Source organism: Globicephala melas, chromosome 3 (genome assembly GCF_963455315.2).
Source record: "Globicephala melas chromosome 3, mGloMel1.2, whole genome shotgun sequence".
Classification (NCBI taxonomy): domain Eukaryota; kingdom Metazoa; phylum Chordata; class Mammalia; order Artiodactyla; family Delphinidae; genus Globicephala; species Globicephala melas.
The window spans coordinates 151,112,274-151,136,613 of NC_083316.1; the positions used below are offsets into that span (position 1 = coordinate 151,112,274).

Genomic DNA, 24,340 nt, shown 5'->3' on the forward strand with positions numbered 1-24,340 from the left:
AAAGGAAAGAATGAATATTTATGATTTAGAGAGGAAAACTTGCAACTGAATTTGACAGCTAATGTATGTAAGTAGCTGCAGAATAAGTGTTCAAGCAAATTTAATACAAAAATTATTGTATAAAAGAAAAATATAATAGTATTAGATGAAGTGAGGTCAAAGGTAGTTGGTTTTTAAGAAGGATGAGGTGGGCCAGGAAAAGGGAACCTTGTTTTGCAGAGGGAGAAATTACAAGAAAAGGACAAAAAAGAATGTAAATCTTAACTAGCAATTAAGGTATTAGGGATTGAGAGAATGATATCTAACTTTGTTTTTGGAATTTCAGGGGCTGCTTGGATGGGGTTATTACTTGATAATGCTTCCATTCCGGTTTACCTATTATACAATACTTGATATATTTAGGTATGTACCTTTGTATGTATGTGTTAGTAGTAACAAGGTAGACGTTGGAGCTGAAACATAGACCAGAATAAGGTTTATGCTCTATCAATTTTGGCTGCCAGTTTGTCATCAGATTGAATACTTTTCCTGAAGTATTCATATAGCATGAAAATATTTTCGGTTTTTCAGACATAACAACAGATGTTATCACTTTCACAAATAAGTCTGCCTCCCTATCCCACATGTTTGTCCCCCTACATTCCCTAGTTAATCTTCACACCCTTTCCTTTCCAACCTCTGTTATCTTTACTAGCTTCACACTCCTTGTAACTTTTACCCTAAATCATTTTACAACTCATAATTCCAACAAATTCTTTTGCTCTGAGATGACCTACTTTCTTCTAGATTCCTCCTATAACAATTTCACCATTCTAGACACACCTTCTGTACATTTTCCTCTGTCCTGGCAACCCATAGGTTGCTGGCACTGGAACCCTTCCATATGTGTTCCCCCTTGCTTCACACTTTCACCTTTCTTCTTAATTCCTTCATGTACCATTTGGAGAGCTCAGCACAGGAAGCTACAGAAAGGCTGGAAAATGTCAAGGGGCCCAAGTTTCTGGCACATCAGACTTGGGGTGTCTGGTCTGGAACTCAGTAGTAGATGAACCCACACCTAGACTTCATGGAGAACTAAAATGTTTTATGGGCATCCATGCCAACAGATGGAACCTTGCATACAGGGCATTCTATACCTTCCTCTAAATATGGGCTAATCTTTGCCTTGCTCTAGGGAGCAGAGCCTGAAGGTAAGGACCCAGCAGCTGCAGAGGATCAGACAATACCTAAGAATGGGCATGTAAAAACCTTTAAAATCATAATGAAGTCTTAGTTGATATCTCTATTTTTTTTAAAAAGCTGATTGTCCTAAATTGTGTTGGCCATTGGAATATATTGTAATGAGAAATAAAAAAATTAAAACCTTTATCCATTCATCAAAATTTGAAAACTTAAAGAGTAATAAGATAATCCTAAAATACTTGACTTCAGAGAAAGTTATCAAAACATTAATCTTCTTAAGGATTTCTAATCACTCCCTCACATACACAGCTTCTTACTTTTGTTTTTAATTTGCTCTGGAATGTTTGTGTCAATGAGTTTGATTTGATTACTCAGGAGAAATTCCAAGTGAAATCATGTTTATATGGGGAATTTGTTAAGGGGATAAGGAATTGGCTCGATATTTGGTAAGGAAGGTATCGTAGTTTAGTCAGCTTTTCTATGCTGATATTTCTTTAAGTATATGAATATTGTTTGCTTTCTTTGGGAAAAAATATGCATGGCATGTGTTACTAATTTTAATCCAACTGTATCATCCAAGTAACTTATTTAATGTTACATAGCACATTGACTTATCAAGCCCCTGCTCCTTTGCCTTTTATGGAAACCCAGAGGATAAATAACTGGTACTATACAAATGTGATAAGATGGGCTCTTTAGAAACAGATGTGTGGTACCGTCTTTAACCTTACAGTAACTGCCAGGTCTCCAACTCTGCCAGTGTTGTCTAGATCCATTTTATAACTTCCTCCATGGATGCTATCAACCATAAATCACTGAGCAGAATTTACTTGCCCCGTTGAAGAGCAAGTCAGTCATGACTGCAAGTTTGGATTTGAAGTTCTTGTCCATAATTTGAATAGTTTGGGAATGTGGACTCATAATTCAAAATCCCAGGAGAACAGAAAGGAAAGGGAGAGGCAAGTAGAAGAACCAGAAAGAGATACAGCTCTGTTCTAGAATAGCACTAATAGAACTTTCTGTGATGATGGAAATGTTCTATATCTGCAGTGTCTAGTGTGGAAGCCACTAGCCACATGTGGCTGTTGAGCACTTGAAATGTGGCTGGTGTGAGTGAGGAGGTGAATTTTTAAAATTGTATTTAATTAAATTAATTTTCTTGGTAATTTAGATAGCCACATGTGGCTCGTGGCTGCTGTTTTAGACAGTGCCGTTATGGAGAGTCTGGGGACACAGCCTGACCTGTGATCTTTTTGGATATTGCGTCTTCCTTTCCCAATTCTTATAGCCCTAAATTTTTCTGCAAAAAGCACTCAAGATTTGTTTAGGCCAGTGTTGGAATTTATAATTCTAGTAATTTGCATTCTTCTTAAGCAGACAGTGGTGTAACACTTGCTGCTTTGTGGCTTTTGAGCTAGCCTGTACTCTCAGGTTTGATGGTCCACTCACAGACCGTTCACCTCCCTTTGCTGCCATGCCCATGGCTCTGCTATAGGAATCTTTACAAACTGGCCCACTCCATATGCACTACAGTAAGCCGATTCATGTGATATTTATTCCTTCCTCCCCAGGTTTGCTCTTCGTTTTATACGGCCTGACCCTCGCAGCCGGGTCACTGACCCCGTTGGGGACATTGTTTCATTTATGCACTCTTTTGAAGAGAAATATGGGAGGGCACACCCTGTCTTCTACCAGGGAACGTACAGCCAGGTCAGTGCCACAAACCATATAGATGCCAATTTATTGATACGATTCTATCCTCAAAGGAAAGCATAGCTTAGCACTGATCATGTCATTCTTTGATTCAGAAACTTTAAATAGCTTTTTATTGCTTACACAAAAAGAGACCAAGCCCTTTAGCTGGGCCCTCCTTGATCTAATCCCAACCTCCTTTTGAGGTCTTTCCTGCATAACTTGTTTCCCTATACCCTAGGTTCCAGCTGACCATTCCCTTAACATACTCTGTACTTTCCCACCTCTGTGCCTTTGCTTTTGATTTACTGTTTCCTCTATCTAGAATGCCTTCCTCACATTTTTGCTAATTGGAACCTTGCCCATCCTTCACCAGCTCATGTCACTCCCCTCTTGTACCCTTTCCTAATTGTTGCGCCCTACCCTGCCTACTTGCAATCTAAAATAGTAGTCTTTCCTTTTGTACTTTCATAGTGGTTTTCTTTTTTTTTAAACGTTATAGCAATTTCACATTCTTCCTTATTTTATAGTTGTTTGTGTTGATGTCTTATCTCCTGTATCAGACTGCAAGCTCCTCCTTATAGGCAAAACCTAAGTCTTGTATCCCTCGCAGAATTGAATAAGGGGATAGACCATAGACTCAAAGCAACACATCTCATTCAACCCAAGCCACGCAGACATTCGACTGTTGTTACCTCTCAGGGAGCAAAAATTAGGAGTTCTATGGGTGTTGGGCATATCTCTAGTTTACCAGAGAAAAATGTAGAAGTAACACCTTATGCCTGAGGGTGGTTCTGCAGCCTCCAGGATTCCTGGATCTATCTGGAGAAAGAGAAAAATGCTTACTCTTGCTTCCTTCTGTGATTCTCCCACATCTGCTTTTTCCCACTGGCTGCTCCCACCCCACTCAATGAGCATTAAGCACGTACTATATGCCATGCATTGTGCTCAGTGCTAGAGACACAGACATGAATGAGATGGGCACCTCTCATACACCCTCTTTGCTGTAATCCTGAAGGTAGACCACCAATGGTCATTCAGGAAATCTTAATTAAATTGTAATGTACTGGGATTCTGCAAATGCAAAAGCATACACAGAAATCTGGGACACTAGCCTTGTCTTTGAAGATCTTTTAAACCCCATGCTCTTTAAAATGCCCTTGGGTCCCTCAGTCCCTCATCCCTGCTTGGTATGTGGCCTTGGATCAGGCTCATCTTCGCAGTATTTTTTATGTTGTAGCTGTAAAGTGGCAAAACTCTCATCTCCCTTTTCAGGTCAGATTTTCCTGTTTACATCTTCCTTTAGATTGTGGGAACAGATGACTTTTCTGTGATTGGGTGGGGAGGGGGCCTTTTTTTGTCAGCCTGCCTACTCTTATGTGCCTGATAGAATTTAAATCCTAACAACACTAAAAACTTTTTCATTGAAGCTTGTTAGCATGGACTTTTTGTAGGGAGAGAAATGCCAGGGTTATGAAGGTAGGAACCCAGGAATTTTCTGGTTTTCTTGCTCACCTTTTCCCCTCATTTCTTCTTTTGTTCCTAAATACGTAGCTGTATCCATTAGGACCCTTAGCCTAACTAAAAGTTTGAGGCACAGTCATCATCATAATTTGTGATCTTTTGTTTCTCACAGGCACTTAATGATGCCAAACGGGAGCTTCGCTTTCTTTTGGTTTATCTTCATGGAGATGATCACCAGGACTCTGATGAGTTCTGTCGGTAAGTGGATTGATTTTTTTTTTCCCTCTTTTCTGATCTTATCTACTGATAATTTGTAGTAAGCAAGTTCTTCTCATGTCCTCTTCATCCCTCTTCACAGCACCACACTCTGTGCTCCTGAAGTTATTTCACTAATAAACACTAGGATGCTCTTCTGGGCATGCTCCACAAACAAACCTGAGGGATACAGGGGTAAGTCGTGTTTCTTTTGCCTCATTGAGATTGTTGAGATATCTTTGGAATAATCTGGAAGGACATGCCATTTATTGCATGAGTATTCTGTGGCTGACCGATCCTCTCAGCAGTCCTGAGAGATGGGGGTTGTATTACCTCCACTTTATGGTTTAGGAAACAAGCTCAGAGAGTTTAAGCCACTGGCCCAGGATCATACAGTTAGCAAGTTTTGGAGCAAGCTCAGGTCTGTCAGGCTCTAGCCCATTCATTACAGTTAACCATTGCCAGAGCCTGTTTTATTTTTAAAAATACCCAGTCCTGGGGCTTCCCTGGTGACGCAGTGGTTGAGAGTCCGCCTGCCGATGCAGGGGACACGGGTTCGTGCCCCAGTCCGGGAAGATCCCACATGCCGCAGAGCGGCTGGGCCCGTGAGCCATGGCCGCTGAGCTTGCGCGTCCGGAGCCTGTGTTCCGTAACGGGAGAGGCCACAACAGTGAGAGGCCCGCGTACTGCAAAAAAAAAAAACCCAGTCCTGGCCAGCAGCTTGCCTTTAATCTTAATGAGCTTTTTACTGAAGAGTTTATTCTTGTCATCAGCAATTTTAACAGAGCTTCCTGCACAATGAGTTTGAGTACCCTGAGTGCTGATAGGGATTCAGAAAGCTCAAATCTTTGCTGACTATAACTAACTCTTAACTGGAGGTAAATATCTTTAGAAGTCAGTATAAGATATAAAGGCATCTAGTGAAGGAAAATGTAGTTACTTTGCAGCTACTTCTATTCAGCAACTTTTGAATATATACTAGCATACCAGGTGCTGTGCTAAATCCTGAGAACCAAAGATGCAGCAGATGTTTAGTCTACATCCTGGAATCCGAATTGTTATTCCTAATTGGTTTTTAAACATCTGATAAGTTCCTGCAGTATATGTTTTGCCATTCTCTTACGGCTTTGGGTGTGAGGAGTGATAGATAGAAGGAGACTAAGAATATTTTTAACAGAAGCTTAAAATCTCTTCTTTCAAATCATAAGGTAAAACAGGTAAAGCTCTGTAATTGTAAAATCTTGGTTATTTGGAAGACCAACTTTCTAAACTCCTTCAGAACAGAAAAGCTAGCCCTTTTTTAGTGGGTGGGGGCAGGTGGGACATAGGAAAAGGGGATAAGGAAGGGATTGGATGAGAGGAACAAAAGACAAGGAAGATGATGGTGGAGATCCTCACCAGTAACATAAACTTGAGACTTGCAGCCTTGTCCCCTTCGACACAGGGGGAAATTATGCTGAGCAGTAGCCAGAGTCTTTGTAGAGCCTTTTCCCTCCATCAAATAGACATTGTTCTTGAACTCTGCAGCCTGCCCTAGCATCATCATGACAACCACACCCCACCAGAAAAGCCTGTCCTACTCTAATCAAATTACCTGGGAATAGGGACACAAGTATATAACAACAACAGCAAAAAGATTGAGAAACTAGGAGGGAAAAAGGTAGGCAGGGAATAAATGACACCTCCCTTCTTTCCCAACTGAGACCAAAGCAGTTCTCTCTTGCTTGTTGTGTAAAGTCTAAGAATTAATCTGTTTTATCCCTAAGTCCTGCCCTTGATCTTTTGGGTCTTCTTTCTGTCAGTCTCACAGGCTTTAAGAGAAAACACCTATCCATTCCTGGCCATGATTATGTTGAAGGATCGGAGAATGACTGTGGTAGGACGGCTAGAAGGCCTCATTCAGCCTGATGACCTCATTAACCAGCTGACATTTATCATGGATGCAAACCAGACTTACCTGGTGTCAGAACGCCTAGAGAGGTACAGGGGAGTTCCTCTCTGGGACTGAGACGAGCTGTAGACTTGGGTGCCTTACCTGGGGCTCCACAAATCCTGACTTCTTCTCTGTTAGGCAACTTTAAAAGCCTTGTCCATTTAGTGTTAAAATATTTATATATTTTTACCTAAATAACTCCATCAGATCATCTTTTCTTGGAGATGTGATTCAAAATAAAGACAGGACTCTATGCTCAGGAATGTAAATTGTGTCATTTAAAATAGCTGAGCATGATATAAAGAACTTATATGTAAAAAATGAGGAATGCTTATAACTTGGTTATAACCCCTCCCCCATCACATAAGTAATGTACATTAATTAATGTAGAAAATTCAGGAAACATAGAAAAGCACAGAAGAAATTTTAAATCACTCATAATCCTACCACCACTTTTAACATTCTGGGGTATTTTCTTTTAATTTTATAGACACAGACACACACACTCCTACGTACATACACAATTTTTTGGAGAGAAAAAGAAATATCCCAAAATGTTACAGTGTTTTCTCTTTAATTAGTAGAACTCTGAATAAGATGTTTCTTTATTTTTCACATCTTCTAAAATGTGTGTATGTGGTTTTTTGGTTTTATGAAAGCAACATACACAAAAATGTTGTAACCCAGAAAGGTATTTACCTATAAAATATGATCCCACTGATCATTTTATGGCAATAATATTGTGTTACTTCTGTTAGAATTGGGGGGAAAGGATAGTTTTACATGGAAAGTTAAAAAGAGAGGGAAAAGCTTGCCATTTCTTTTTCTGCCAAATTAAAGTAAGAAAAGAGATGGCTCATTCAGATTCTGCATGAGAATCTGAATCCCTTATGGTAGTATTAACTGTCATCTGCCAAGATTGTCAACCTTTTTAACCCCCTAAAAAATTTCAATATAAGAAAACACAGAGCTTTGTGAGATTTATTTTTTCCCTCTATGCTTTTGATCTGTCCACAGGGAAGAACGAAACCAGACCCAGGTGCTGAGACAACAACAGGATGAGGCCTACCTGGCCTCTCTCCGGGCTGACCAGGAGAAAGAGAGAAAGAAGCGGGAGGAGCGGGAGCGGAAGCGGCGGAAGGAGGAAGAGGTGCAGCAGCAGAAGTTGGCAGAGGAGAGACGGCGGCGGGTAAGGAGCCTGTCTTTATTTACTTCTGGTGACTCTCAAACTGGTGTTTTCTCAAGTGTGAGAGAAAAAACTAGATGATAGGATTGTGAGTGATTTAAATTCTCCATGCCATTTTAATATTTACTACATTTTCACAAAAAGTATTTTTTAATTGTTTAAAAAGTTTATTAAAACAAATACAAGAGTAAGTAAAAGTTAGGCAGAAAAGCTCTGTTCCATGAAAAGTAAGTATAAATAGATAATAAGCAGTTCAATATGCTAATTCACAGCAGTAGATTTTAAGCATTCATTCTTAGTACCAGTGTTTAGCTCATCTGACATTTTATTCATCATCTTGTTTCATTGCATATTGCCGCTTGATTATAGCCAGGGTCTTTTAGTCATTCCCTTTTTTCTAACAGTTACATACCTTAACATAGTCAATAAATAATACATGTGATGCAATAGTGTGTAATCAAATAAATATAATTTGAATTAGGGTGTTTCTGACCCTTGCCAAGAAGTTTTCTTCTGATACTGGTCATTAATTTTTCATCTGACTGCCTAGTAAACCTACATGTTGTGATTGTGTTTCTTGTTTCCTTGTTCCCTGATTGGAGCCATAGCCTCACCTTTGCTTTGTGTCTCTACAGAATTTACAAGAGGAGAAGGAAAGGAAGTTGGAGTGCCTGCCCCCGGAGCCTTCCCCTGATGACCCTGAAAGTGTCAAAATCATTTTCAAATTACCCAATGATTCTCGAGTAGAAAGACGATTCCACTTTTCACAGTCTCTAACAGTAAGGACTGCCTAAGTTGTGTGAAGTGTATGTAAAGTCTGGGCTGTGTGGGCTGTAGATATGGAAACTTTTAAAGACTCTCAAGAGTGTTATTGCTGTATCTGCTGCTCTGATGAACAGGGGAGGAAGGAGGTGGGGCAGAGAGAAGAGTGCACTGAATTATTGTAGGTTCCTTCAGGTCTAGCTGCCAACTCAAAGCAGTTATTAAGGTTTCATTTTATCATGTTTGAGCTCTGCTAAGAAGAAAAGATAGCTTACCAAGAAGTCCCACAAAAGACTTGTATGTTGGAGGTGGGAGGCTCTTCCAAGCTGCTCGACTCGCATTGGCTTTAGAATCCCACCAGAACCCCTTGCTGTGTAGAAAAAGCTCTATCCCCGCTGCCCTGGAAGGACTGGAATTACACAACTGAATATAAGTGCATGCACAGCTTGCATGCAGTTGTCACCCTTTCTTTCTACTCAGCCCATTAGAAGCCCCACTTAGTAGGGCTACCTTGGGTATCTGGTGTCCATAGGTAAATAGTGTTTGTCATTCCATAGGGATGTAGTTACAAGCAGAGACTCTCAGAGTCTCACAGAATGAAGATCAAATTCTCATTGTTCCAGTGTTAATAGGTGTGTTTCCTTGGTCAGTTTACTTAATCTGTAAGCCTCAGTTTCTTTATCTTTAAAATGGGTATAATAGTCACTCTCTAATAGGATTGTTAGGATTAAGTTCATATGTAAAGTGCTCAACATTGTGCCTGGCTCATAGTAAGCATTCAAACGCTATTGTTTTTGGTGTTTATTATCAGAAGGAAGTTCCTGTTTATATTGAGCGTTGGTAAGTTGCCTTTCCAAGTTTACAACTATAATAGATGCTGCCATTTCCCTGATCATTTGAAATAATCAAGAATAAACTGCATAATAGAAATGTGGATGCTTTGTAGTCAGGTGAGGCTGGGTAGCACATTCATTACTTCTCCTGTTTAACTGGAAAACATTGGACAAGTTACAGAGTCTCTTATAGGGCCTCAGATATATCCTGCATGTAAAATGGAAATATAACCTGTCCTCTGATAACATTAAACTGAAGGTATGTCAGGCACTGTGCTAGGCACCCTAGGGGTTATGCAGGTGAGTAAAGCGTGGTTCTGGAATTCATGGAGCTTACTGGCCAGTAAGGAATGTAAGACGATTCAAAGAGCTAATTCAGAGTAAAACGTTGTGAGGCATCCTAGTGAGAGAGAAGCAATAGCTTCCTCGTTTTATTTGTTTATCTCTCATTTATACATTGATTTATATGGGAGAAGGTGCTCACATCTCTAACTTTGGATGTTTTAGTTGGGAATAACATGAATGAGCCTCACACAGGACCTAGCATGTAGTAGATGGTTTCTAAATGTTCATTCCCCTTCCTTGATGTGTTTCCTAACTACTGTTTTCTGTGTGGGTATTAGCTTGCAGCCATGTTCACTGACAGTTTCTCTGTAGTATGCCCAAGCGCTTACGGAGCTTTTACTCCCCAAACTCTAATTATCATTTTGTATATGAAAAGCCTAACCAAAATTTCCTCTCTTGAGAGTTTTGGAGGAAAATCTGTTAGAATTGTGGAATAGAATAGACTTTTAGCCAAAGGGGAACCAACCCATTTATTAAATATTTAATCCTTGTAGGCTTTTTAAATATGTTTACACTACAAGTTATTTTTTAAAGAAGAAAAAAACTTCAGATGGAGAGAAATAATTCGTAAATGGGGACAAGGATCAGATGGGAAAGAAAGAAGTGTAAGAGGAGAGGTGTATTGGCAGTGCTGGCCTTTCATTTAACATTTATAGAGTTAATAACATGTAACTGAATAGTGAGTTACAGTTTTTTAGTGCTCCTGCGGAGTTTGTGTGATCTTCTGTGAGCTCTACCATTTATAAATACTCTCAATGAGTGAATGTTCAGCAAAATGCTCAGTTTGTTTATGATGCTCAGCTCTTGACGGGTGTTAAAAGCTAGGATAAAAAAGGGTAAACTGTAGAAAAATCTCTAGCCTTCAAGAGTGAGCAGAAAAGTGGCAGCTGACTTTCTCCTGAATGAATGCATGTAAGAGAGAAACCAAATTATACTCAGCCCAGAAATCATTTTTCTATCCATTATGAACCAAAAGGGACCTGTAGAGGTGATTTCATCTGTTTCCTGATGGTATTGGTGCATTGCCAGTGATAAACAGAAAATGTCAGTGTTGTATCAGTGTTGAGTATTGTCAAGCAGTGACTGAAAAGGAAGCAAGATATTTTGCCCTTTTGTAAAACCCTGTTGGGTTCATACCAAGAATACTTGGTGCAAGTCTAACTGATGCATCTCAAGAAAAGAAAAGGAGAATGAATGTTAATGGAAATTGCAAAGACAGAGAAAGGAGCTGAAAGTGATTAAGGTTGATGGACCAAAATATGAGAATTTTGTAAAATCATGAATGGATTAGGTGAAAGGAAAATGAATTTACTCCTTAAATGGATTTGTAGCAATAGCCTCTTCAGGCAGAGGGAAATAAACTTATGAGAGGTGGAACAAAAAGGAAATAGAAATAGATACCCTCAAAAAAGTAAGGGTAACTTGAATGGGGTGCTCCTGATCTTTGGGATGGACCTGAAAGAGGTTAGCAGTGCCCTTCACTGCACATCCCTTAGAGTCTTGTTAAAAACAGAATTTGAGATAAAGAGGACCATAGATCAGATCCAGGGTGCCTGTTCTTAATGTGTGGCGTTAAGAGACAGGGGAAAATAAGAATTTACCTGTACCTTGCCAGAGCCAGACCAGGGTGAAGAGGGCTTTCTCACAGAAGAGAGGTCTACGTGGAAGGTGTCAGATCTCGATCAAGTGAAGGAGGTGTGCATATGTGAGAGCACCCAGTGCAGAGAAGTCAGAGCCCAAGTGGCCTGGAGATGGGGTGGGTGTTAAATCCAGAACCAGGTAAGGAGGGTATACATGAGGAGAGGGGAATCAACTCATGGCTCTCAGTATACAGGGGGAAATAGAGATATAGATGCATATATGTATGTACACATTGTCTGGCTTTCTCCACAGAGAGTGCTTGGGAACATCAGCACCCCAATAGCAATGAACATACCTAGCACCTAGGTCGTTGTTGTTATTTATTTATTTTCTGTTTTTTCGTTTTTGGCCGCACCACACAGCATGCAAGGTCTTAGTTCCCCGACCAGGGATCGAACCCATGCTCCCTGCAGTGGAAGCGTGGAATCCTAAACACTGGACCTCCAGGGAATTCCCTAGATCGTGGTTTTTAAATAGCATTGTCCATTAAGAAGAATCACGGTTCCTTGGAGAAATGGCTGATTCCAGAACTGGGACAGGGAAAATACAAGATTAGCCTGGAACACCTTGTACCACAAAGCAAGGAATTATTCAAAAAATGATGGAGACATGTCAGAAAGACGTGGAGGCCTGCTTGATTGGGCTCCTCGGACTCCATCTGAAACAGTTTGAACATTAGAACCTATTGAATAAAATAGGGAAGCATGGCTCTATATTAATATAAATAAATAAATTGAAGAAAGTTTGAAGAGCCAAATGTCTCCGTAGTCTCAGAGTACCCCCCCACAAAATACTCGTTAATAACAAAGGAGAAAAGACTAACTTAGAGTGGAGAGGCCTGGCAGGCACCATCTTAATCAAGTGGTCACAGTGGACATCATAGGTAATGGAGCAAAATGAAATTGTACTCCACCTGAATAGGATGCATTGAGTAGAGCACAGCATCATTTCTGTAATACTCCTGTCAAAGATGCATAACTGGAATCTAATCAAGAGTAAACATCAGGGCTTCCCTGGTGTCGCAGTGGTTAAGAATCCGCCTGCCAATGCAGGGGACAAGGGTTCATGTCCCAGTCCCGGAAGATCCCACATGCCGTGGAGCGGCTACGCCCATGAGCCACAACTACTGAGCCTGCGCGTCTGGAGCCTGTGCTCCGCAACGGGAGAGGCCGCGACAGTGAGAGGCCTGCGCACCGCGATGAAGAGTGGCCCCCGCTTTCCGCAACTGGAGAAAGCCCTCACACAGAAACGAAGACCCAACACAGCCAAAAATAAATATAAAATAAATAAATTTTTTAAAAAAAGTAAACATCAGATAAACCAATTGAGAGACAAAGTAACTGACCAGTAATCTTTAGGAGTGTCAAGGTCATGAAAGTCAAGGAAATCCTGAGTATTTGTTCCAGGCTAAAAGGAGCAGACTTAGGAGATGTGACAACTACTAAATGCAACATACAATTTAAAACTGGATCCTTTTGCTATAAAAGGCAACTGCCAAAAAAAAAAAAAAAAAAGGCAACTGCCAAGACTTGAATGGGGCCTGAATAAAAATTTAATGTACATTATTATATTACAGTAGTAATGTATCAGTTAAGTTTCCTGATTTTGAGGGTTGTATTATGAAGGTGATTGCCCTGTTTGTAAGATATACACAAGAGGGCTTCCCTGGTGGTGCGGTGGTTGAGAGTCCGCCTGCCGATGCAGGGTACACGGGTTCATGCCCCCGTCCGGGAGGATCCCACATGCCGCGGAGCGGCTGGGCCCGTGAGCCATGGCCGCTGAGCCTGCGCGTCCGGAGCCTGTACTCCGCAACGGGAGAGGCCACAGCAGTGAGAGGCCCGCCTACCGAAAAAAAAAGATATACACAAGTATTCTGGGGTGATGGGACATTCAGTTGGTAGCTCACTTTCAACTGGTTCAAAGAAAAAATTCTGTACCTGTGCTTCCAACTTTTCTGTAACTCTTGGTTATTTGTAAGTTAAAAATGTTTAACTTTATATCAGACAGGTTTTCAAAAAAGAAACAGATGGGTCAATTCAGAGTAGGACTAGCATTGGGCTGTGTAATAAATCTCTTAAAAGAGCTGCCCGACATGTTTGCTCTTTGAAATTGATCGACTTTGAAATGGAATTTCAGTCTAATGTGATTACTTCATATCTCCAAGTTACCCTGGGGAGAGCTGGGGTATATTTGATTTCATGGTTGTGTGTGTGTCTGTCTTTGTCTTTTTCTCACTGCCCTTCTTTTTCTATAGGTAATAGAAAATTACCTTCTTTTTCTGCAGGTAATCCACGACTTCTTATTCTCCTTGAAAGAAAGCCCTGAAAAGTTTCAGATTGAAGCCAATTTTCCCCGGAGGGTGCTGCCCTGCACCCCTTCAGAGGAGTGGCCCAACCCCCCCACGCTGCAGGAGGCCGGACTCAGCCACACAGAAGTTCTCTTTGTTCAGGACCTAACAGACGAATGACACTTTTTCTTCCTCTCCTTTTCAACCCCAATCCCTAAAAGAAATGGAAAAAAACAAAAAAATAAGAGAGAGAAATTCATATTATTATTATTATAATACAATATTTTTTTTAAAAGACTGCTGCATCCTCAGGAAGGATCAGAAACCATGCTGCCTGCAAAAGTCACCACCTGTGTGTGCACTCGAGGTTAGCAGTGAACGTTCCTGCTGGCAAACCCACCCTTCCCTACTGCCTCTGCACCACACCTTCCAGTGAAAGGAGACTCTTCACCTCCAACCCAGCCATTGTCCCAACTGGGGAAGGGGACATTCCCACTAGATCTCATTCATTCTTGCTTTTATAGAAAATAAAAGTGAAAAAACCTCCAACAACCAGCTACTGCAGCATCTCCTGAGGACTTGCTTCTTCCACCTCTGGAGAAGAGAGGGAAGGGAAGGCACAGAGCAGAGATGTTCCTTGAACTTCCCACAATTTATGAATAACTTTAATTTTTTTGTTGTTGTTGCTTTGTAATGACCAAAGGAATGAGGCTGACATAGATGTATTTTTTTTCCTTAACATCATTTGATAAAGAGCCATTTCTTAAACCCATGAGTTCTTGCCCTGGGCTCCTTAGCCCACAAGAGTGTAATAAAGGTGTCCCAGGCTGGTTTGTGCTTATTTCTGCCATTGTCCCTCTCACGTTCCCAGAGAGGTTCTTTTTGGTCCAACTCTTGCTGTCCTTTCTTGCCACCTATGCATCCCACTTGGTACAATGGGAGGAAATCTGGGTTTGTAGCTCTACAAAGGCTGTGTATGTACAGATACACCCATATACATGGCATGAACTCCGTGTAGACTAACCTATACGTACAACTGCAGCTTTTCCTTGGAATCTGGACCAGGTGGTCATTATGGGATCTGAACAAAGGATATGTGTTCTGACATGTGCATGCTATTCCTGCCCAGCCTTGAGCTTTCCTGAATTGCCAAGCTTGGTGCCTTTCCAGAGGACAAGCAGGGTCTGTGGTGGAACCAGCAGAACCATGTGAGAATACCCCGCCTGTCTCACTGGGAATGTGGTGGTGGTGGTGTTGTTTTAAGGGTTGAAAGAACCGGAGGCCTTGAAGGGAGCCAAGACAGAACTCAGCCTGTGTAAAGTGTCGGAAGGCACATTTCAGTTTTTGGTGTAGCCACCTGCTGGGGGCAGTTTTATCCTCTCCCTCTGTTGCTGTGTTGAAGCAGTAGGGGTTTTTCCCTCTGATGTCTCATCTGTGGTTGAGTTTATGGTAATGAGTATAGGGGTCAGGCCATGTATTCACAGATGTCAGCGTGAGCTGACAAGTATTCCAAAGTGTTCTGTAGCTAGACTTGCAGAACTTGTAACGCTGCAACCTACTGAAGTTACTGAAGTTATTGCAGTTCCCTAGCATGCTGTGAGGCCAGGGGTTCATGTCAACATAAAGCATAACTTGCTAGACTTGCAGCCTCCAAAGGCTTTCTCTTGCTTAGCTAAAAGCTAAGGACCATTCTTTTAAGTAGCAGTGATGTGACTGCTCTTCTCTGCCACCCTTAGTGTTTGGGGTAAACACCAAGGGGCAGGGTGAGGAGCCCCATGGGTATCACCTGGGGAGCCTGAGAATTTCCCAGTGGCCTTGGCACAGGTGTCTGCAGTACCATCTCCAGGAAACTTTAATTCTGCTCCTGGCTCCCTGTTTTTCTTTCACTTTGTTTCCTGCTGTCCCACATCCAGATGAGTGGGAAATCGCTTTCCGACTGTTGTCATAAAATGTATCTGGAGTGACTAAGGATGAACTGTTCTCCACTCTACCTTACGTGAAGTCTACTTCCTGCTGACAACCATGCAAAGATGAATTTTTCCACTTAACTCGGAGCCACCCTCCCTGTCTGGAATGCAGAGCTGTTTCCCCGCATAGGAGGGTATTAAGGACCTTCACCAGGCTGGGTGTACCAAGTATCTTTTCCACACCACTTTGGGAAGTTGTAAATATTTTCTTAATAATTCAATCTGCATATTATTCTATGATGTGCACTTTACGCCTCTTGCCTTTTGATAACTTGTCCAGTGAAGAAGGTCAGATGCCAGAGTATTAAAGTCTTCCTAGCGTTGAAACAGCCCTGCTTTACTCAGTCTCGCTTCCTGTCTTCATGCTGACCTAGACCTGCTGCCTAGGTGCCATCTCCTCTCCTCCATGAAAGATGCACATTTTGTCAACGCCCGGACAATCTGTATGTTACTCCCAAAGACCTCTGGGAACTTGATGGGACCTGCAAGTGAGAAAATACTGAGAAGCCGGTGATCTGCAAGCATTTGCTCTTCTTTCCAAATCACCTCCTAATTATTTCAGCTGTTGTTTCCAAATGGCAAGTCATCAACTAAACAAAAACACTTGTTTCCAGTTTTGTTTTGTACTCCCAAGACTAAAGTTGTAGATTCAGCTGAATTTCCATAGGAACTGACCAAGCAAAGATACCTAATTGAAGTCAGTCGAATTTCTGCAGCCTCAGTCTTTTCTTTCACTTCTGCAGGATTTCCTGCAGCAAATACTTCTTTCTCCTTGCTTGTTTTCATTATGATGTTTGGATAAGAGATGGCCAATGGAGAATATTTCTTTTAGAAAAAAATAAAAAGAACCTAGAATCTTCAACTGAGCTGTCATGAAAATTGCTAATGGTGCCAAGGCCAAGGAAAAAGTTACAGAAAATGACTGTGGGAAGGAGTGATAACCCCCAGAATGCAAAATCAGGAGTGTATTATCTGGTGCTTGAACAAGGAGCTCCACTTTACAACTGGTTTTTTTTAGGACTTGTGAGGGATGCAGCAACAGGAAATCCATCCACAAAGGATGCAGTGCCCCAACTTGTACTGCACCTGAATAGTTACGTGATAATTTACTGAAGAAATCTAGTGTACTTTAAATTTTTTTCATAAAAGTTTACATTGTATTGTAGGTTAACATTAAATGTTTTATAACAAAAATTTCCTAACAAGTTGTGGGTCTTTCTGTCTAGGGGAGATCTGGTAGATGTTTCTCTGTCTGAAGGCAAGGTTGGAAAACACCAGGAGAGGGAACAGAGGGAACATTGCCAAGAAGCAAGGAGTTAAAATAGACCTTCTACAATGTGTTCTTGTGGAAAATGGCAGCTCAGGCAGTGTGCTTTAGTAGAAGGAGCTGGCAGATCTGGGTTCAAGTTGGGGCTCTGTCATTTGTCAGCCTTATGACTTCAGACAAGTTTTTTAGCTTCCATGAGCTTTAGTTTCCCCAACTGAAAAGTTAACATCATCTGCCTCAGGATAGGCTTGTAGATTAAAAGATTAAATAAATGGAAAAAAAACTTAAAATGTATATGAAGCACCTGACACAGGTGTCATTCAGTATTTGTTCCCCTTTCTCTAAGGAAGTGTATTTTGAAGGTGTATTTTCTGGCATTAATAACTCAGTTTTTTAAGGCATGTCGTTTCTCCTGCCAGAACAGACCCGTGTCCTTGCAAATCAGTGGCTAGAGAAGAGTCACTTTGGATCTAACAGATTCTGGACTATTGGAACTATGCTCCTAGGTATTTTTGCTCGTATTTTCATTTGAGAGGAAACTTAAGCCTCAATTCTTTGCCTTTCTCTTTCCCACTGTCTGTCCTGGGCAAAGAACTCATTTCTGTGAGTATGGATTCTTGTCATCTTCAGAGTCTGCCCTGTTGCTTATCCAAAGGTATGTAGGTGGGTATGCGTGTGTGTGTGTGTATATAATTTTTTTGAATGCACATCTTAAGTGTAAACTAGAATGTCTTCGTCTAGTAAGTTTTCAAGAAGAGTTTATTCACCTTAGGTCAGAATCCACTAAAAATGAATACTTCGCAATTGTGAAGCTTACATATAAAAATTTTGCCATCGATTAATAGAGTCAAGGAAGATGCAGACTCTGATGCCAGATACACCTGGTCTCAAATCCTGACTGGGGCTGTGATTTTGGCCAACTAACCTCAACTCTAGGCTTCAGTTTCATCATCAGTAAAATAGGGCCAACTGTACCATTTCCATGAAGATTCTGTGAATTGCTGCTGCAGATAGCCTGGCACATAATTAGTGTTGGGTAAAAAGCTCCTATTACTGTTTGCCAGTTTGTAGTTTGCCCACTGCTAGCAATTCACCCCATATGGATTAAGGAAGGAGAGGAAAAGGGGAGGGGTTGAGGCTTTGCTTATGGGCAAATAGTGCCCGACACTTTTTTCTTGACACACTTCCATCATTGCAGTTGGAACTCCACGTGTGCTTTTACCTTGATGGAGCCACAAGCCCCGAGCCACCAGAGTCCCTTCCTCTTGCCTCTTCTGCCACTTTGATGCACTGTCCTCCAGGGCAAACTCCCAAAGTACATGCCATCTGCTTGGACTACTTTATCCTGTTCTGGTTGCTACTGGCCATTCTCCAGATGTTGGCAACTGATAGTTTCCACCAGCAACCTCAATGACTCACATCTACATATTTGGATTCCCTAAAATTCCAGTTCTTCTGCTGATTTGCCTTGTGTGGCAGCTGAGTATGGTGGGATGTGGCTTTGGGGTCAAATCTGGATTTGAAACTGCTGCTTACGGATTGATCTAGGGCAAGTTTCCTCCTATATAAACCTCATGGCAGTACATTCCTTGCAAAAGTCCAGGTGCCATTTTTGGGGGGTTGGGTTTTTTTTAAATTCGTTTTGGCCGCACTGAGTGGCTTTCAGGATCTTAGTGCCCCGGCCCCCGGCAGTGAAAGTGCCAAGTCCTAACCAGTGGACCACCAGGGAATCCCCTCCAGGTGCCATTTAAATGAGCTGATATCTGTGAGTGCCTGGCATTGGGTAGATGGACACTTAGATGAGTGGTCACTTCCCTCCCTCCTTTGCCAGCAGTCCCCTGCTTTGAGTGTGGCCTTCACTCAGAACTACTTCACCCTCAGGACTTCAGAACCAGTCCCTCTCACCACAGCTGTTACCACCCAACTCCACTGTCCTTACTCTCCTCTCAAAGCCCTCCTGTCCCTTCACCCTCATTTCAGTCTCCCTTCTGGTGTCATCTTGGCTTCACGCCTCTCTCCACTACAAGCCAGTACTGACTGTCACAATTCCCAAAGTAAACTCAACCGTTTGATTTCTTTCCTCTTGCTCCTTCAGCTGCAGAATCCTAGTATGTATCACAGTGAGTTGAAGAGCCCTGGGGGTTGGTGCCCACTCCTTTGATCCAGCTCTAGGAAACCCTATGCATTTCTACACCATAGGCACTGCTTCACTGTGTCCCCCTTTCCCAAATCCAAGCCCACCTGCATCCTCCTCACTCTAAACCCACTGTAACATCTTACTTCCTGAGAAAACTGAGGTCTTGTCACAGAACTTCCTCATCTTCCTTTTTCACCTCAAAATTGTTCTGTGATGTCACCTGCTTCCTGTTTCTCTTCTGTCTTGTGGGTGTATTTTCTTTTAAAAGAGATATAATTTACACCCAGTAAAATGTCCAACTGTTAAATCCACAGCTTGATAAAATTTTACCTAAGTATACACCAAAACTAAGATGCAGAACACCACATTACCCCAGAAAGTTCCCTTGTGCACCTTCCCAATCAATAGCCTCTCAGACATAACCATCTATTCTGACTTCTTTCACCATAGAAGTTTTGCCTGTTCTTAAACTTTGTATAAATGGACTCCCTATGTATGTGTGTGTGATTTTATAAGTTGTTTTCATGATGAAATTTTAGGAAGTTCAAAGAAACAAAAAAATGTATTATACCACACTGTCCAGAGATGTCTGCTGTTAATACTGTGGTGTATATCTTCCCAGACTTTTCATTGCATATAAAAACATTTTTAATACAGAAATGGGATAATATTGTAAATACTGTATTATCTCTATTTCACACATTCTTCTATATCGTTTTTAATGGCTATGCAGCATTTCACTGAATAGCTGTACCATAAATTGATCAAAAGCCTATTGTGACATTTAGGTTGTTAACCTTTTTGTTTGCTTTTATCTAATAGATTATCTAATAGATTGATAAACATCCCTGTAGCTAAATATGCACATCCATGTTTATTTTCTCAGGAAAAAAAATTTTTAGTAGTCAAAAGGACTACTAAAAGGAATGGAAATTTTTACTTTTTAAAATGTTTGTGTTATCTCCAAATTGTGGTGCAGAAAAGTTATTTATACTCCTATCAGCAGTGTGTGCTCAGTCTCCCATCTGTGTCATGATCGCCAGATCTTTACCAAAAACTATCCCCTTTCCAATTGCTTGGATCTCTTTATCTTCCACCAAAAACTGTTTGGCATCTCCTCCCTTACAAAATCTTAATGTTGCTTTACCCACAAGTCACCACCCTGTCTCCTTCCCTGCCAAGATAGGTTGCACAACCAGCCTCCACTTCTTTCTTAACCTCCTGTTAATTATACTTTCATCTCCACTGACTGTCTCTTATGGTCACCTGTGACCTCTTTTTTTTTTAATAATGTATTTTTAAAATTTGTTTTATTTGTTTATTTTTGGCTGTGTTGGGTCCTTGGTGCTACGCGCGGGCTTTCTCTAGTTACGTGAGCGGGGGCTACTCTTTGTTGCGGTGCACGGGCTTCTCATTGCGGTGGCTTCTCTTGTGGAGCACAGGCTTCAGTAGTTGTGGCACGCGGGCTCTAGACACAAGCTCAGTAGTTGTGGCGCACGGGCTTAGTTGCTCTGCGGCATGTGGGATCTTCCCGGACCAGGGCTCGAACCCGTGTCCCCTGCATTGGCAGGCAGATTCTTAACCACTGTACCACCAGGGAAGTCCCACCTGTGATCTCTTTTTTGTGTGTGTGTGTGTGTGATCTCTTAATTACCATTTTCATTGGCCTCTTACAAGACCTTTCAGAATGTAGAAGTCACCCAGCTGATATTTGACACAGAGTAAGTGTCGCCTTGTTTCCATTCCCACAGGTTGGGGGTCAGAATATGTAAACGAGGTTAAAGAATTCACACTTTATCCTGCAGGCCATTGAGGGGCTTTAAACAAGGGATTGGGGTTTTAGAAAGCTGTTTCTCTCACCATGGGGAGACTGGATGGGAGGGGGCAAGACGGCAGGCAAGACAAGTGACATGATGAGAGTCGTGGATCAGGAGCGGCCTGGGGACGGAAAGAGTCTAATGATGGGCTGAGCACTATTTAGGAGGGACAGTGGCCAAGGCTCGGAGGCTGATTAGATATGGAGGGTCAAGGAGAGGGAGAAATTGAGGATGGTTTCCGACAACTAAATTTAGAAACAAAAATAGTCTCTGGTGCCCTTGGCTGGTGCTATTTCAGTGGAGGAGTACAGTGTCAGAGGCACAAGTAATGCATGAGAGGTGAAGTGGAAAGATCGAGTATAGGCAGCTCTCACAAAATTTGTCAGTGAAAGGTATGGGGGGAAATAGGAGCCAGGACTGAGGAAGAGTTATTGTTTTAAGGTAGGAGAGACTTCATTATGTTTAAATGCTAAAAGCAATGAGATTTTAGAGAAAGAGGTTGAAGATACACAGAGAAGGGATAATAGAGAAAGATGCCACTGGAGTGGTGGGAGGCATTGGCTTTAGGAGGAAGGATGGGAGCAGAAGTCAGTGCATTCTGACTTCTGGAATGTAGGTTTGAAGGCAGAAGTTGAGGGTGTCCCCAAGTGATTGTGTCTGTTCTATCTGTCAGGTTGGGGGGAAGTGATGGGCCAGAGGTCTAAGAAGACTGGGGAGATTTAAAATGGCTATTTAAGAGAGCAGAACAGAGTGTAGGAAGACTCAGAAGTCTGTCTCAGCAAACTGAGGGCCCAGGCGAGACTGAGACCAGAATACACGGTGGGAATATGCACAAAAAGTTACTAGTCTACCTCCCTCACTGCTGCCGATTTCTTTCTGAAAACAGAGGTCACCTGGGAGCATTCAGAGCCTCTCAGTTCCCCAGCCTAGAAGTTGGGGCCTCAATTCTAGGGCCCTGATGGAACTTCATAACTTCATTTTTCTCTGTTCCTCCACATGGTCACACTAAGTAACACACACAGATCTCTTGATTGTTCCCTAGACACACCAGGCATCTTCCTGCCTAAAGCCAGGCCAAGAAAACTCATATTCAATAGAAATGGTTTAAAGGATGTGCTGTCAATTTTTCAAACTCCTCTGATTGCCAGGAAGGCAAGTGCCTAGACCACATGATTCTAGTCTTCCAGAATCAATCACATTGACAAGACTCTTTTTTAACTCTGGCTTCATTATCACCCAGGTACTGGCAGGAGAGTAGATGTAAATCATAACTGGCCTGGCATACCAGTTTTGACACACAGAGCTGCACACACCTGGATGTTCTCACACAGCTCTTGCCTTTTGGCACCTATCTCTCAAGAGGTCTTTAGTTAGCAAACAAACAGGAAACCCATTCTAGCTAATTTAAGGAAAAAACTGATGTGTTGAAAGACTATGGGGTAGGTCCCAGAATGGAAAGCCAGACCTCAGAAAGGGTGGGGTCCAGGTTTCAGAAAGGGTGGGTGGAGTGCAGTTGTGGGAAAGGGATTGTCGCAGGTAGAGGGCACATTTCAGATGTCAAGGACTCCCACCTTTGGAGCATAACTGGCAAGCAGATTGAGGTTTCTCTGTTTAGTTGCACCCCATACAACAGAGGCAGAGCCTTTTAAAATGGTGCAGAAAAGTGTAAAGAACACTTATTAACATTAACATTCCCACCACTCAAAATAATTAACATTGATATTTTGGCATATTTGCTTCAGCTTTTTTTTTTTCCTGGATATGCTTTGGTTAAAACCACCTAAAATGTTTATGTATTTGCTAAAATAAATCCATTCATATTCAGCAGATGTGGCTAATTTCTGGCCTATCTGGGCCCTGGCGCCAGCCCCTCGGGTGACCTACCATGGCCTTGAGTACTGACCAGCTGGCCGTGAGCCTCTGCTGTTCGGAGGGCTTTCCCAGCCTGCACTTCATCTGTGGTCAGATTAACAGTGAAGCATGATGGGTGTGTCCCAGCTTGTCAGTGGAGGCCAGGGAGTGGACATCATCATACCAAAAATAATTAATAATGAGAGAGAGAACAGTTAATTTCACTACCCTGGGATAATGCAAAGAGAGGGCAGGGCCTGTGTAAGATCATCTGGGCCCTGGGGCTGGGGTCAACTTCCCACATATTTTTCCTCCCAGGAGCTCACTCATTTATTCATTTATTCAGTCATCTATTTAGAAACACTCACAGATGCCTACTGTGTCCTTGCCCTTTTGTTAGGGTCTGGGAATGTGGCGAATGTGATGGTCCTTTGTCTGGTGAAGCAGAGTCATGGGCAACAAGAAGGATTCATAACAGGTGAGCCATCTGCGTGGTGTGCAGTGGAAACCAGAGTAAAGTGTGGCCTCCTCTGGCTTGAGGGACGGGTCTGAGGAAGCTCGCTTGAGGAGGGGACATTCAAGCTGGGCTTTGGGAAGGGAGCATGCTTACCATAAGGAGAGAATTCAAAGCATCTGAGGCAACTTAGTGTGATTCATGGGCCAAAGGGAGCAGGGGGCACATGGCATCTCCCTCTCTGAGCCTCAGTCCTCAGTTTCCCCAGTGGGAACTATGAGGAAGGTAGGAACAGCTTTACAGTCAAGAAAACAGAAGAAGGATCCCGTGAGAGAAAAACTTGGTGTGGTGTGTGCTCACGAAATGTGAGTGGTCTTCCAAGCAGAGAGAACAGCACGCAAAACAAGGGGGTGAAAACAGGGCACGATGGAAAAGAAAAATAAACAAAACTCCCTCTGTGACTGCCAGCCCCCGAAGGACCCCTCCAAGGGACAGAGATCTTCCACTTCCTGTTGCATTCAGGAAGTTGTAGGTGGCAGTCGGGGAGGGCTCGCCTGGAGCCTGGAAGAGGGGGAAGAAGAGACCAAAGGGAGGCCTCCGTGCGGGCTTTTCAGAGGTAGATTCTCTGACTTGGAGAATTTAGAAGTGGAGACTACAAGGCTATCTTGATTCTCGCATTTTCTAACTGGGCCTAGAAACCAGGCCTCTATAGCCTCAGTGCCCCCAAATGGAAACCGAAGATAATAAAACTCGGCGTGTTGAGGGGCAAACACTATGGGACCTGGCCCCTGCCTCCTCTCCAACTTCACCCTGTGCTCCTGCCCAAACTCATTCTTGCCTCTGGGCCTTTGCACATTCTGTCCCCTCCCTCTAGAATGCTCTTCTCCTGACTAGCTCCTTCTCATCACTCAGGTCTCAGTAATCTCAATGTTGCCTCCTCTGAAAGACCACTGCTATGTCAGGGTGCCCCTCCCTGTATTCTCCTTCATGGCCCTTGTTATATTTGAAACTATTGTTTTTTTGTATTTTGTCTGTATCTCCTTCTGGAATGCCAGTTTCTGGGAGGCAGGAACTTTGTTTCATTCACTGGAGTTTCCCCAAGGCCTAGAACAGTGCCTGGCTTTGGGCAGAAGCACTCAGCCAGGTTTGTTGAATGACAAACTAAGCACCCTACCAGGCCTTGAGGACCCAGTGGCAACTAAACGCCTTTATGGAATGTTTAGACTGTTACACCCTCTGTGCCCAGAGGAGAACTCTGAATGTTCTA

The 24,340-nt window shown here is 42.4% G+C and overlaps 1 protein-coding gene across 1 annotated transcript in view; it reads left to right on the top strand.

Moving 5' to 3' along the window:
* FAF2 (Fas associated factor family member 2) overlaps positions 1 to 16,833 on the top strand; it is a 59,531-nt gene extending 42,698 nt beyond the window's left edge. The window contains exons 4-11 of the mRNA XM_030846905.3: positions 326 to 402; positions 2,754 to 2,892; positions 4,511 to 4,596; positions 4,697 to 4,788; positions 6,396 to 6,573; positions 7,544 to 7,715; positions 8,348 to 8,491; positions 13,578 to 16,833. Of these exons, the coding sequence (XP_030702765.1) occupies positions 326 to 402; positions 2,754 to 2,892; positions 4,511 to 4,596; positions 4,697 to 4,788; positions 6,396 to 6,573; positions 7,544 to 7,715; positions 8,348 to 8,491; positions 13,578 to 13,760 (1,071 nt within the window). The 3' untranslated portion in view covers positions 13,761 to 16,833. The remainder of the gene's footprint in view (positions 1 to 325; positions 403 to 2,753; positions 2,893 to 4,510; positions 4,597 to 4,696; positions 4,789 to 6,395; positions 6,574 to 7,543; positions 7,716 to 8,347; positions 8,492 to 13,577) is intronic.
* The last annotated feature ends 7,507 nt before the right edge of the window (positions 16,834 to 24,340 follow it).